The sequence below is a fragment of the Acipenser ruthenus genome, chromosome 39 (genome assembly GCF_902713425.1).
Source record: "Acipenser ruthenus chromosome 39, fAciRut3.2 maternal haplotype, whole genome shotgun sequence".
In the NCBI taxonomy this organism is placed as follows: Eukaryota; Metazoa; Chordata; class Actinopteri; order Acipenseriformes; family Acipenseridae; genus Acipenser; species Acipenser ruthenus.
The window spans coordinates 7,566,408-7,582,028 of NC_081227.1; the positions used below are offsets into that span (position 1 = coordinate 7,566,408).

General features: G+C 48.0%; 1 protein-coding gene across 1 annotated transcript in view; it reads left to right on the forward strand.

The window, feature by feature from the left end:
• The first annotated feature begins 2,054 nt into the window (after positions 1-2,054).
• LOC117397347 (T-box transcription factor TBX1-like) overlaps positions 2,055-15,621 on the forward strand; it is a 17,780-nt gene continuing 4,213 nt past the window's right edge. Inside the window, exons 1-6 of the mRNA XM_059009496.1 lie at positions 2,055-2,088; positions 3,067-3,322; positions 4,426-4,527; positions 5,361-5,532; positions 14,625-14,780; positions 15,134-15,198. Of these exons, the coding sequence (XP_058865479.1) occupies positions 2,055-2,088; positions 3,067-3,322; positions 4,426-4,527; positions 5,361-5,532; positions 14,625-14,780; positions 15,134-15,198 (785 nt within the window). The remainder of the gene's footprint in view (positions 2,089-3,066; positions 3,323-4,425; positions 4,528-5,360; positions 5,533-14,624; positions 14,781-15,133; positions 15,199-15,621) is intronic.

Consider the following 15,621-nt stretch of genomic DNA (forward strand, 5'->3'; position numbering starts at 1 on the left):
AAACTGTCTGCCTCACATGAAGTCGGTTCATAAGATTCAAGTTTGGCGCTGAATGTCCTCTGTCACAGCTTACTTGAAGTTCTTTATTGCATTTCCCCCCCATCAGTAAGTCATGGAGTTATTTATTTAGGTTTGGGTTTGGCTGGAGTGTGGACACGTCTCCAGCCTTGCAGTTTCTCGGGTTTTGATCTTTAGCTTGTTAGCTCTCTTTACAAACATACACTGCAGCATCCCATCCAATTGAAAAGCGATAGAACTGTGTGATGCAATGCAAGGAAGCACTCGGTAATAAAAGCCCTGTGCCCCCCCCCCCCCGCCCCCCTGCTGTGCCCTCCCTGCTGTGCCCCCCCCCGCCCCCCCGCTGGGGAGGTTATTGCCTCAGTCTCTCCTCAATCATTCTGTGAGTCCCGGCTACACCCCTCTGCCATCACAATCACTTACATTTGAGACATGCAGTTAAGTTCACAACGCAGATCTGTGCTTGTCTGTCCCTCTTGTATTATTTGTAAGCGTGAGGGGAGTTCAGAAGCACTAGAGGAGCCTCCCTTGTGAGCCCCCATCTCGACCACGCTTTCACACAGTGCTTTATTAGGGTTTGCTGAACCACAGGAAGCCTTTGTGCAGGCATGACTAAACTTAACTAGGCTTGTTATTGCCTTATTATACAGTGTGCAGCAAAGGTTACATCTCACCCTTACCTTATATTGCATTACTTTGAATCAATATACTTCTATCATAATCATCCATCCATCCAGCTAGCCATAGACTGGGTTAGTTAGGTATATTCATGTCATATCAGTTCAGTTGTACATGTCCAGTATATACTGGTTAATATTGGAACTGAGACTGATTCCTCCTCCTGCTAGCCAGTGTTTATTTATCAGCAGACAGACAGACAGACAGAGATGCAGAACTCCGGCTATCCAGAGAGGTGCTGAGAGGGATGGCTCCCAAGGGGACTCCATGTTTCCCTTTTAAAGAGGGGCCAGTCAGGACCTTCACCTGCTGGAGGGATGAGCTGCTGATAGCCTGGCAGAGACAGACGGATCCCTCATCTTCCAGAGAACATTGGAGTCGAACACCCTGAGAGAGCCGAACAGTACAAGACACAGGGGCGAGGACACCAACAGCAAGCAGCGAACACTGGCAAACATCTACAAAACAAACTGAACCCGCAGGATCAGACACGACGAGAAACATCTACAATACAAACTGAACCTGCAAGATCAGACACGATGAGAAACATCTACAATACAAACTGAACCTAGAACTAGACACCAAGAAACACTGACACACATCTACAATACAAACTGAACCTGCAAGATCAGATACAACGAGAAACATCTACAATACAAACTGAACCTGCAAGATCAGACACGACGAGAAACATCTACAATACAAACTGAACCTGCAAGATCAGACACGACGAGAAACATCTACAATACAAACTGAACCTAGAACTACAGACACACATCTACAATACAAACTGAACCTAGAACTACAGACACCAAGAAACACAGACACACATCTACAATACAAACTGCACCTAGACCTTTCTTCAATATCGCTCATGGTCCAAAACTATATAGACTACACACTATTTGGATCATACTGAGAAAAACATTTTACTTTAAATAAACCTTACAACCACTGGCTGTACTCAAGCCTGGGCAACACTCAAAGAGATATTATTATTATTATTATTATTATTATTATTATTATTATTATTATTATTATTATTATTATTGAAACTGTTTGTATTCATATTGTGCAGAGAAATTTACACACAAATCTGCCAAGTGATTTTCATGCATGGAAGCATTCTAAAGATTTGAAGTATTGAAGAAGAAGAAGACGAGGAAGAAGAAGAGGAAGAAGAAGAGGAAGAAGAAGAGGAAGAAGAAGAGGAAGAAGAAGAAGAAGAAGAGGAAGAAGAAGAAGAAGAGGAAGAAGAAGAGGAAGAAGAAGAGGAAGAAGAAGAGGAAGAAGAGGAAGAAGAAGAAGAAGAAGAAGAAGAAGAAGAAGAAGAAGATTATTTGATTTTTCTTAGAGCAATGCAGCCCTGCTCAGTTCACACGGAATTGGGAGGTAAGGAATAATAATAATAATAATAATAATAATAATAATAATAATAATAACTACAGTCTACAGTATCTGGGTAACAATGCTTTGTTTTTTATTAAATGACTCGAATTGCTACGTCACAAAGTTCAACAAGTATTTTATTTAAATTCATTAAAATACCAGCATATAATAAATAATACTAATACAATCAAGGCATTTACTATCAGAACATCTTGTTTTTAAATCGGTGTTTCTATTTCATTTATTTTAAAAGGCACGCAAATTGTCTGAACAAGTTACACGTCTGATTTTTTTTAAAATATTTGCAACAATTTATATGCAAGTGTTATTTTTTATATCTAGACTAAATGGAACAAATAAACATATTATATATTTTTTTCCTCTGGCAAATGGATTTATCATTGCATCAAGTTCATAGGAATAAGACAGCAACAAAGAGAAACAGAAACCTGTGTTCAAACTGGTATCTTCTCAATTGTACATTTAGAAGTGTGGTGTACATGGGGTTGTGAGTGAATAGCTGTTTTCTTATTAAATATCTGTCTGCGTGTTATCTGGGACAAACATGAAGTCACTTTTTTGGCAGCCCTACAGCAAGGATGACCCCTTTCCACAAGGGAAGCCGTTGTCTCTGTCAGTTAAAGGAATTATAGAGGGTGATAAACGACTATGTTATAACAAAACTAAACTACAACACCCCCAATGCTGTATTTTCATCTGTAAGTTAGTTTCCTTTCCAAGCGGTTTGGTTTGTTAGGGGTTAGAGTTTTATAGGGTCCTCTCTCTCAGGGTCAGCTTTATTTCCAGTAATCCTAGCCGCGTGTTGCTGGAAGGTTTTGGCTTCTCACAATGCAGTTTTTCCCTCACATTTTTCATTATGAGCTCTGTGGTTAAGTCCTTGTGTTTTTGAAGCAGTGTCATTCCAGGTTCTCTTTTTTGTTGTGTGATTATAGATGAACGACTCTCTTTCTCTTGCTTTAGACGTGTCTTGCTACTCCCCTCTGCACCCTCCCAATCCACCCCACTATGCTGATCGCTACCTGGACTCCTGTGCCCTTCGTGAGACGCATGGTCACCCGCCCCTCAGGGCCTCCCTGCCGCAGGGGGTGGCGTCGGCAGGGGGAGGCGTGCGGAAGAGCCTCAAGGTGACCAGTATTGGGGTGCAGCTCGAGATGAAGGGGCTCTGGGACAAGTTCAACCAGCTGGGCACTGAGATGATTGTCACCAAGGCAGGCAGGTGAGGGCACGCTCCCCAGGGTCACAGAGACAAGGCAGGCAGGTGAGGGCACGCTCCCCAGGGTCACAGAGACAAGGCAGGCAGGTGAGGGCACGCTCCCCAGGGTCACAGAGACAAGGCAGGCAGGTGAGGGCACACTCCCCAGGGTCACAGAGACAAGGCAGGCAGGTGGCACGCTCCCCAGGGTCACAGAGACAAGGCAGGCAGGTGAGGGCACACTCCCCAGGGTCACAGAGACAAGGCAGGCAGGTGAGGGCACGCTCCCCAGGGTCACAGAGACAAGGCAGGCAGGTGAGGGCACACTCCCCAGGGTCACAGAGACAAGGCAGGCAGGTGAGGGCACGCTCCCCAGGGTCACAGAGACAAGGCAGGCAGGTGAGGGCACGCTCCCCAGGGTCACAGAGACAAGGCAGGCAGGTGAGGGCACGCTCCCCAGGGTCACAGAGACAAGGCAGGCAGGTGAGGGCACACTCCCCAGGGTCACAGAGACAAGGCAGGCAGGTGAGGGCCCGCTCCCCAGGGTCACAGAGACAAGGCAGGCAGGTGAGGGCACGCTCCCCAGGGTCACAGAGACAAGGCAGGCAGGTGAGGGCACACTCCCCAGGGTCACAGAGACAAGGCAGGCAGGTGAGGGCACACTCCCCAGGGTCACAGAGACAAGGCAGGCAGGTGAGGGCCCGCTCCCCAGCGTCACAGAGACAAGGCAGGCAGGTGAGGGCCCGCTCCCCAGGGTCACAGAGACAAGGCAGGCAGGTGAGGGCACGCTCCCCAGGGTCACAGAGACAAGGCAGGCAGGTGAGGGCACGCTCCCCAGGGTCACAGAGACAAGGCATTCTGCTCACAGAGCCCATACACCAAACAGTAGTCTCGGGGACTTACAATAACTTCTTACTGCTGCAATACTAGTACGAGCATGCTTATCCTACTCAAAGACTGAGGTGGCAGCAGTTAAAACCACCATACATTTAAATAGGTTTTTCTGCACAGAGTGCTAAATTCTGGAAATGGATGCAGTGGCACCAGGGAATTATATTTTAGTGCAAATCTGAACGTGATTGTGAGACTCTACAGCACTTAAGTTTGGTTTTGTTTGTGAGCCGCAGGCGCATGTTCCCAACATACCAAGTGAAGATTCTCGGGATGGACCCAGCGTCTGACTACGTGCTGCTGATGGACTTCACCCCCCTCGATGACAAAAGATACAGGTGAGAAACTCTACAGATGAGAGGTATTGTGAAGGTGAGAGATACAGGTGAGAAACTCTACAGGTGAGAGGTACTGTGAAGGTGAGAGATACAGGTGAGAAACTCTACAGATGAGAGGTACTGTAGAGGTGAGAGATACAGGTGAGAAACTCTACAGGTGAGAGGTACTGTGAAGGTGAGAGATACAGGTGAGAAACTCTACAGGTGAGAGGTACTGTACAGGTGAGAGATACAGGTGAGAAACTCTACAGGTGAGAGGTACTGTGAAGGTGAGGGATACAGGTGAGAAACTCTACAGGTGAGAGGTACTGTGAAGGTGAGAGATACAGGTGAGAAACTCTACAGGTGAGAGGTACTGTGAAGGTGAGAGATACAGGTGAGAAACTCTACAGGTGAGAGGTACTGTGAAGATGAGAGATACAGGTGAGAAACTCTACAGGTGAGAGGTACTGTGAAGATGAGAGATACAGGTGAGAAACTCTACAGGTGAGAGGTACTGTGAAGATGAGAGATACAGGTGAGAAACTCTACAGGTGAGAGGTACTGTGAAGGTGAGAGATACAGGTGAGAAACTCTACAGGTGAGAGGTACTGTGAAGATGAGAGATACAGGTGAGAAACTCTACAGGTGAGAGGTACTGTGAAGATGAGAGATACAGGTGAGAAACTCTACAGGTGAGAGGTACTGTGAAGATGAGAGATACAGGTGAGAAACTCTACAGGTGAGAGGTACTGTGAAGGTGAGAGATACAGGTGAGAAACTCTACAGGTGAGAGGTACTGTGAAGATGAGAGATACAGGTGAGACTCAGTACTCCCCCTCTCTCTCTCTCAGGTACGCGTTCCACAGCTCCTCCTGGCTGGTTGCTGGCAAGGCTGATCCTGCTGCCCCGGGCCGAGTGCACTTCCACCCCGACTCCCCTGCGAAAGGTGCTCAGTGGATGAAGCAGATTGTCTCCTTCGATAAGCTCAAACTCACCAACAACCTGCTGGATGACAACGGACACGTGAGTGAGAGAGCACAGACACCAACACGCACACACACTACAGGACTGTCTCCCTATCATTACACAGACACGGACACACGAGTGACAGAGCACAGACACGACACACACACACACTACAGGACTGTCTCCCTATCATTACACAGACACGGACACACGAGTGAGAGAGCACACACACCGACACACACACACACTACAGGACTGTCTCCCTATCATCACACAGACACGGACACACGAGTGAGAGAGCACACACACCGACACACACACACACTACAGGACTGTCTCCCTATCATCACACAGACACGGACACACGAGTGAGAGAGCACACACACCGACACACACACACACTACAGGACTGTCTCCCTATCATTACACAGACACGGACACACGAGTGAGAGAGCACACACACCGACACACACACACACTACAGGACTGTCTCCCTATCATTACACAGACACGGACACACGAGTGAGAGAACACACACACCGACACACACACACACTACAGGACTGTCTCCCTATCATTACACAGACACGGACACACGAGTGAGAGAACACACACACCGACACACACACACACTACAGGACTGTCTCCCTATCATTACACAGACACGGACACACGAGTGAGAGAACACACACACCGACACACACACACACTACAGGACTGTCTCCCTATCATTACACAGACACGGACACACGAGTGAGAGAGCACACACACCGACACACACACACACTACAGGACTGTCTCCCTATCATTACACAGACACGGACACACGAGTGAGAGAGCACACACACCGACACACACACACACTACAGGACTGTCTCCCTATCATTACACAGACACGGACACACGAGTGAGAGAGCACACACACCGACACACACACACACTACAGGACTGTCTCCCTATCATTACACAGACACGGACACACGAGTGAGAGAGCACACACACCGACACACACACACACTACAGGACTGTCTCCCTATCATTACACAGACACGGACACACGAGTGAGAGAGCACAGACACGACACACACACACACTACAGGACTGTCTCCCTATCATTACACAGACACGGACACACGAGTGAGAGAGCACAGACACTGACACGCACACACACTACAGGACTGTCTCCCTATCATTACACAGACACGGACACACGAGTGAGAGAGCACACACACACCGACACACACACACACTACCGGACTGTCTCCCTATCATTACACAGACACGGACACACGAGTGACAGAGCACAGACACCGACACACACACACACTACAGGACTGTCTCCCTATCATCACACAGACACGGACACACGAGTGAGAGAACACACACACCGACACGCACACACACTACAGGACTGTCTCCCTATCATTACACAGACACGGACACACGAGTGAGAGAGCACACACACCGACACACACACACACTACAGGACTGTCTCCCTATCATTACACAGACACGGACACACGAGTGAGAGAGCACACACACCGACACACACACACACTACAGGACTGTCTCCCTATCATTACACAGACACGGACACACGAGTGAGAGAGCACACACACCGACACACACACACACTACAGGACTGTCTCCCTATCATCACACAGACACGGACACACGAGTGACAGAGCACAGACACCGACACACACACACACTACAGGACTGTCTCCCTATCATCACACAGACACGGACACACGAGTGAGAGAACACACACACCGACAAGCACACACACTACAGGACTGTCTCCCTATCATTACACAGACACGGACACACGAGTGAGAGAGCACACACACCAACACACACACACACTACAGGACTGTCTCCCTATCATTACACAGACACGGACACACGAGTGAGAGAGCACACACACCGACACACACACACACACTACAGGACTGTCTCCCTATCATTACACAGACACGGACACACGAGTGAGAGAGCACACACACCGACACACACACACACTACAGGACTGTCTCCCTATCATTACACAGACACGGACACACGAGTGAGAGAGCACACACACCGACACACACACACACTACAGGACTGTCTCCCTATCATCACACAGACACGGACACACGAGTGAGAGAGCACACACACCGACACACACACACACTACAGGACTGTCTCCCTATCATCACACAGACACGGACACACGAGTGAGAGAGCACACACACCGACACACACACACACTACAGGACTGTCTCCCTATCATTACACAGACACGGACACACGAGTGAGAGAGCACACACACCGACACACACACACACTACAGGACTGTCTCCCTATCATTACACAGACACGGACACACGAGTGAGAGAGCACACACACCGACACACACACACACTACAGGACTGTCTCCCTATCATTACACAGACACGGACACACGAGTGAGAGAGCACACACACCGACACACACACACACTACAGGACTGTCTCCCTATCATTACACAGACACGGACACACGAGTGAGAGAGCACAGACACGACACACACACACACTACAGGACTGTCTCCCTATCATTACACAGACACGGACACACGAGTGAGAGAGCACAGACACTGACACGCACACACACTACAGGACTGTCTCCCTATCATTACACAGACACGGACACACGAGTGAGAGAGCACACACACACCGACACACACACACACTACCGGACTGTCTCCCTATCATTACACAGACACGGACACACGAGTGACAGAGCACAGACACCGACACACACACACACTACAGGACTGTCTCCCTATCATCACACAGACACGGACACACGAGTGAGAGAACACACACACCGACACGCACACACACTACAGGACTGTCTCCCTATCATTACACAGACACGGACACACGAGTGAGAGAGCACACACACCGACACACACACACACTACAGGACTGTCTCCCTATCATTACACAGACACGGACACACGAGTGAGAGAGCACACACACCGACACACACACACACTACAGGACTGTCTCCCTATCATTACACAGACACGGACACACGAGTGAGAGAGCACACACACCGACACACACACACACTACAGGACTGTCTCCCTATCATCACACAGACACGGACACACGAGTGACAGAGCACAGACACCGACACACACACACACTACAGGACTGTCTCCCTATCATCACACAGACACGGACACACGAGTGAGAGAACACACACACCGACAAGCACACACACTACAGGACTGTCTCCCTATCATTACACAGACACGGACACACGAGTGAGAGAGCACACACACCAACACACACACACACTACAGGACTGTCTCCCTATCATTACACAGACACGGACACACGAGTGAGAGAGCACACACACCGACACACACACACACACTACAGGACTGTCTCCCTATCATTACACAGACACGGACACACGAGTGAGAGAGCACACACACCGACACACACACACACTACAGGACTGTCTCCCTATCATTACACAGACACGGACACACGAGTGAGAGAGCACACACACCGACACACACACACACTACAGGACTGTCTCCCTATCATCACACAGACACGGACACACGAGTGAGAGAGCACACACACCGACACACACACACACTACAGGACTGTCTCCCTATCATCACACAGACACGGACACACGAGTGAGAGAGCACACACACCGACACACACACACACTACAGGACTGTCTCCCTATCATTACACAGACACGGACACACGAGTGAGAGAGCACACACACCGACACACACACACACTACAGGACTGTCTCCCTATCATTACACAGACACGGACACACGAGTGAGAGAGCACACACACCGACACACACACACACTACAGGACTGTCTCCCTATCATCACACAGACACGGACACACGAGTGACAGAGCACAGACACCGACACACACACACACTACAGGACTGTCTCCCTATCATTACACAGACACGGACACACGAGTGAGAGAGCACACACACCGACACGCACACACACTACAGGACTGTCTCCCTATCATCACACAGACACGGACACACGAGTGAGAGAGCACACACACCGACACGCACACACACTACAGGACTGTCTCCCTATCATTACACAGACACGGACACACGAGTGAGAGAGCACACACACCGACACACACACACACTACAGGACTGTCTCCCTATCATCACACAGACACGGACACACAAGTGAGAGAGCACAGACACTGACACGCACACACACTACCGGACTGTCTCCCTATCATCACACAGACTCACTCCCATTCACTACAGGGTTACACAACCACGGATCCCAAACCACTTCACTGCTGTGCAGATCTATGAAAGCTGTTATGTCTCTTAATCTTTGTTCTGTGCAGTATATGTAAAAAGTCATTGCAGGGTTTGTTTTAATTACTTCAATAACACACCCACCTCAATTTAATGCATATTGTGAGAGCTGAGCATCATGTGTAAGAAATCTCCACCCTCCTTCCTTCAGCTCTGAGTATCAATGGTAATACATCTCCACCCTCCTTCAGCTCTGAGTATCAATGGTAATACATCTCCACCCTCCTTCAGCTCTGAGTATCAATGGTAAGACATCTCCACCCTCCTTCCTTCAGCTCTGAGTATCAATGGTAAGACATCCCCACCCTCCTTCAGCTCTGAGTATCAATGGTAATACAACTCCACCCTCCTTCAGCTCTGAGTATCAATGGTAATACATCTCCACCCTCCTTCAGCTCTGAGTATCAACGGGTAATACATCCCCACCCTCCTTCAGCTCTGAGTATCAATGGTAATACATCTCCACCCTCCTTCAGCTCTGAGTATCAATGGGTAATACATCCCCACCCTCCTTCAGCTCTGAGTATCAATGGGTAATACATCTCCACCCTCCTTCAGCTCTGAGTATCAATGGGTAATACATCCCCACCCTCCTTCAGCTCTGAGTATCAATGGTAATACATCTCCACCCTCCTTCAGCTCTGAGTATCAATGGGTAATATATCTCCACCCTCCTTCAGCTCTGAGTATCAATGGTAAGACATCTCCACCCTCCTTCAGCTCTGAGTATCAATGGGTAATACATCTCCACCCTCCTTCAGCTCTGAGTATCAATGGTAATACATCTCCACCCTCATTCAGCTCTGAGTATCAATGGGTAATACATCTCCACCCTCCTTCAGCTCTGAGTATCAACGGGTAATACACCCCCACCCTCCTTCAGCTCTGAGTATCAATGGTAATACATCTCCACCCTCCTTCAGCTCTGAGTATCAATGGTAATACATCTCCACCCTCCTTCAGCTCTGAGTATCAATGGGTAATACATCTCCACCCTCCTTCAGCTCTGAGTATCAATGGGTAATACATCCCCACCCTCCTTCAGCTCTGAGTATCAATGGTAAGACATCTCCACCCTCCTTCAGCTCTGAGTATCAATGGGTAAGACATCTCCACCCTCCTTCAGCTCTGAGTATCAATGGTAATACATCTCCACCCTCCTTCAGCTCTGAGTATCAATGGTAATACATCTCCACCCTCCTTCAGCTCTGAGTATCAATGGTAAGACATCTCCACCCTCCTTCAGCTCTGAGTACCAATGGGTAATACATCTCCACCCTCCTTCAGCTCTGAGTATCAATGGGTAATACATCTCCACCCTCCTTCAGCTCTGAGTATCAATGGTAATACATCTCCACCCTCCTTCAGCTCTGAGTATCAATGGTAATACATCTCCACCCTCCTTCAGCTCTGAGTATCATGGGTAATACATCTCCACCCTCCTTCAGCTCTGAGTATCAATGGTAAGACATCTCCACCCTCCTTCAGCTCTGAGTATCAATGGTAATACATCTCCACCCTCCTTCAGCTCTGAGTATCAATGGTAATATATCTCCACCCTCCTTCAGCTCTGAGTATCAATGGGTAATACATCTCCACCCTCATTCAGCTCTGAGTATCAATGGGTAATACATCTCCACCCTCCTTCAGCTCTGAGTATCAATGGTAATACATCTCCACCCTCATTCAGCTCTGAGTATCATGGGTAATACATCTCCACCCTCCTTCAGCTCTGAGTATCAATGGTAAGACATCTCCACCCTCATTCAGCTCTGAGTATCAATGGGTAATACATCTCCACCCTCCTTCAGCTCTGAGTATCAATGGGTAATACATCTCCACCCTCATTCAGCTCTGAGTATCAATGGTAATACATCTCCACCCTCCTTCAGCTCTGAGTATCAATGGTAAGACATCTCCACCCTCCTTCCTTCAGCTCTGAGTATCAATGGGTAATACATCTCCACCCTCCTTCAGCTCTGAGTATCAATGGTAAGACATCCCCACCCTCCTTCAGCTCTGAGTATCAATGGTAATACATCTCCACCCTCCTTCAGCTCTGAGTATCAATGGGTAATACATCCCCACCCTCCTTCAGCTCTGAGTATCAATGGTAATACATCTCCACCCTCCTTCAGCTCTGAGTATCAATGGGTAATACATCTCCACCCTCCTTCAGCTCTGAGTATCAATGGTAATACATCTCCACCCTCCTTCAGCTCTGAGTATCAATGGTAAGACATCTCCACCCTCCTTCAGCTCTGAGTATCAATGGGTAATACATCTCCACCCTCCTTCAGCTCTGAGTATCAATGGGTAATACATCTCCACCTCCTTCAGCTCTGAGTATCAATGGTAATACATCTCCACCCTCCTTCAGCTCTGAGTATCAATGGGTAATACATCTCCACCCTCCTTCAGCTCTGAGTATCAATGGGTAATACATCTCCACCCTCCTTCAGCTCTGAGTATCAATGGTAAGACATCTCCACCCTCCTTCAGCTCTGAGTATCAATGGGTAATACATCTCCACCCTCCTTCAGCTCTGAGTATCAATGGTAATACATCTCCACCCTCCTTCAGCTCTGAGTATCAATGGGTAATACATCCCCACCCTCCTTCAGCTCTGAGTATCAATGGGTAATACATCTCCACCCTCATTCAGCTCTGAGTATCAATGGGTAATACATCTCCACCCTCCTTCAGCTCTGAGTATCAATGGTAATACATCTCCACCCTCATTCAGCTCTGAGTATCAATGGGTAATACATCTCCACCCTCCTTCAGCTCTGAGTATCAATGGTAATACATCTCCACCCTCCTTCAGCTCTGAGTATCAATGGGTAATACATCTCCACCCTCATTCAGCTCTGAGTATCAATGGGTAATACATCTCCACCCTCCTTCAGCTCTGAGTATCAATGGTAAGACATCTCCGCCCTCCTTCAGCTCTGAGTATCAATGGGTAATACATCTCCACCCTCCTTCAGCTCTGAGTATCAATGGGTAATACATCTCCACCCTCCTTCAGCTCTGAGTATCAATGGTAATACATCTCCACCCTCCTTCAGCTCTGAGTATCAATGGGTAATACATCTCCACCCTCCTTCAGCTCTGAGTATCAATGGGTAATACATCTCCACCCTCCTTCAGCTCTGAGTATCAATGGGTAATACATCTCCACCCTCCTTCAGCTCTGAGTATCAATGGGTAATACATCTCCACCCTCCTTCAGCTCTGAGTATCAATGGGTAATACATCTCCACCCTCCTTCAGCTCTGAGTATCAATGGGTAATACATCCCCACCCTCCTTCAGCTCTGAGTATCAATGGTAATACATCTCCACCCTCCTTCAGCTCTGAGTATCAATGGTAATACATCCCCACCCTCCTTCAGCTCTGAGTATCAATGGGTAATACATCTCCACCCTCCTTCAGCTCTGAGTATCAATGGGTAATACATCCCCACCCTCCTTCAGCTCTGAGTATCAATGGGTAATACATCTCCACCCTCCTTCAGCTCTGAGTATCAATGGTAATACATCCCCACCCTCCTTCAGCTCTGAGTATCAATGGGTAATATATCTCCACCCTCCTTCAGCTCTGAGTATCAATGGGTAATACATCTCCACCCTCCTTCAGCTCTGAGTATCAATGGTAATACATCTCCACCCTCCTTCAGCTCTGAGTATCAATGGGTAATACATCTCCACCCTCCTTCAGCTCTGAGTATCAATGGTAATACATCTCCACCCTCATTCAGCTCTGAGTATCAATGGGTAATACATCTCCACCGTCATTCAGCTCTGAGTAACAATGGTAATACATCTCCACCCTCCTTCAGCTCTGAGTATCAATGGTAATACATCTCCACCCTCCTTCAGCTCTGAGTATCAACGGGTAATACATCCCCACCCTCCTTCAGCTCTGAGTATCAATGGGTAATACATCTCCACCCTCCTTCAGCTCTGAGTATCAATGGGTAATACATCTCCACCCTCCTTCAGCTCTGAGTATCAATGGTAATACATCTCCACCCTCATTCAGCTCTGAGTATCAATGGTAATACATCCCCACCCTCCTTCAGCTCTGAGTATCAACTGGTAATACATCCCCACCCTCCTTCAGCTCTGAGTATCAATGGGTAATACATCTCCACCCTCATTCAGCTCTGAGTATCAATGGGTAATACATCTCCACCCTCCTTCAGCTCTGAGTATCAATGGGTAATACATCTCCACCCTCCTTCAGCTCTGAGTATCAATGGTAATACATCCCCACCCTCCTTCAGCTCTGAGTATCAATGGGTAATACATCTCCACCCTCCTTCAGCTCTGAGTATCAATGGGTAATACATCTCCACCCTCCTTCAGCTCTGAGTATCAATGGTAATACATCTCCACCCTCCTTCAGCTCTGAGTATCAATGGGTAATACATCTCCACCCTCATTCAGCTCTGAGTAACAATGGTAATACATCTCCACCCTCCTTCAGCTCTGAGTATCAATGGTAATACATCTCCACCCTCCTTCAGCTCTGAGTATCAACGGGTAATACACCCCCACCCTCCTTCAGCTCTGAGTATCAATGGGTAATACATCTCCACCCTCCTTCAGCTCTGAGTACCAATGGGTAATACATCTCCACCCTCCTTCAGCTCTGAGTATCAATGGGTAATACATCCCCACCCTCCTTCAGCTCTGAGTATCAATGGGTAATACATCTCCACCCTCCTTCAGCTCTGAGTATCAATGGGTAATACATCTCCACCCTCCTTCCCTCAGATCATCCTGAACTCCATGCATCGCTACCAGCCACGCTTTCACGTGGTCTATGTGGATCCTCGTAAAAACAGCGAGCGGTATGCCGAGGAAAACTTCAAATCATTCCTGTTCGAGGAGACGAGATTCACTGCTGTGACCGCCTACCAGAACCACAGAGTACGCACTGTCCCTGAACACACTGCAACAGCCAACAGACACTGCAACAGCCAACAGACACTGCAATAAACACTGCAATAACCAACAGACACTGCAACAGCCAACAGACACTGCAACAGACACTGCAACAGCCAACAGACACTGCAATAACGAATAGACACTGCAATAACCAATAGACTACCATACATATCACACCCAGAGTCACACTGCACTATAATGTACATGTCACACCCAGAGTCACACTGCACTATAATGTACATGTCACACCCAGAGTCACACTGCACTATAATGTACATGTCACACCCAGAGTCACACTGCACCAGGTTCAAATATTGTGTTTTTCCCTCTTCCAGATCACCCAGTTAAAGATCGCCAGTAACCCCTTTGCCAAGGGCTTCCGAGAGTGTGACCCCGACTGGTGAGTTCATTATAAACCACAAAGAATGAAAACTTTGCATTCATTAGAATCCCACAGCTCCATGAGCAACAGTGCAGCCGAGCTAGCAGAGAGATAGAGGCGTGGGTTAACAGTGTGTGTGTTACTGTGTAGAATAGCTAGCAGATAGAGGCGTGGGTTAACAGTGTGTGTGTTACTGTGTAGAATAGCTAGCAGACAGATAGAGGCGTGGGTTAACAGTGTGTGTGTTACTGTGTAGAATAGCTAGCAGATAGAGGCGTGGGTTAACAGTGTGTGTGTTACTGTGTAGAATAGCTAGCAGACAGATAGAGGCGTGGGTTAACAGTGTGTGTGTTACTGTGTAGAATAGCTAGCAGAGAGAGGCGTGGGTTAACAGTGTGTGTGTTACTGTGTAGAATAGCTAGCAGAGAGATAGAGGCGTGG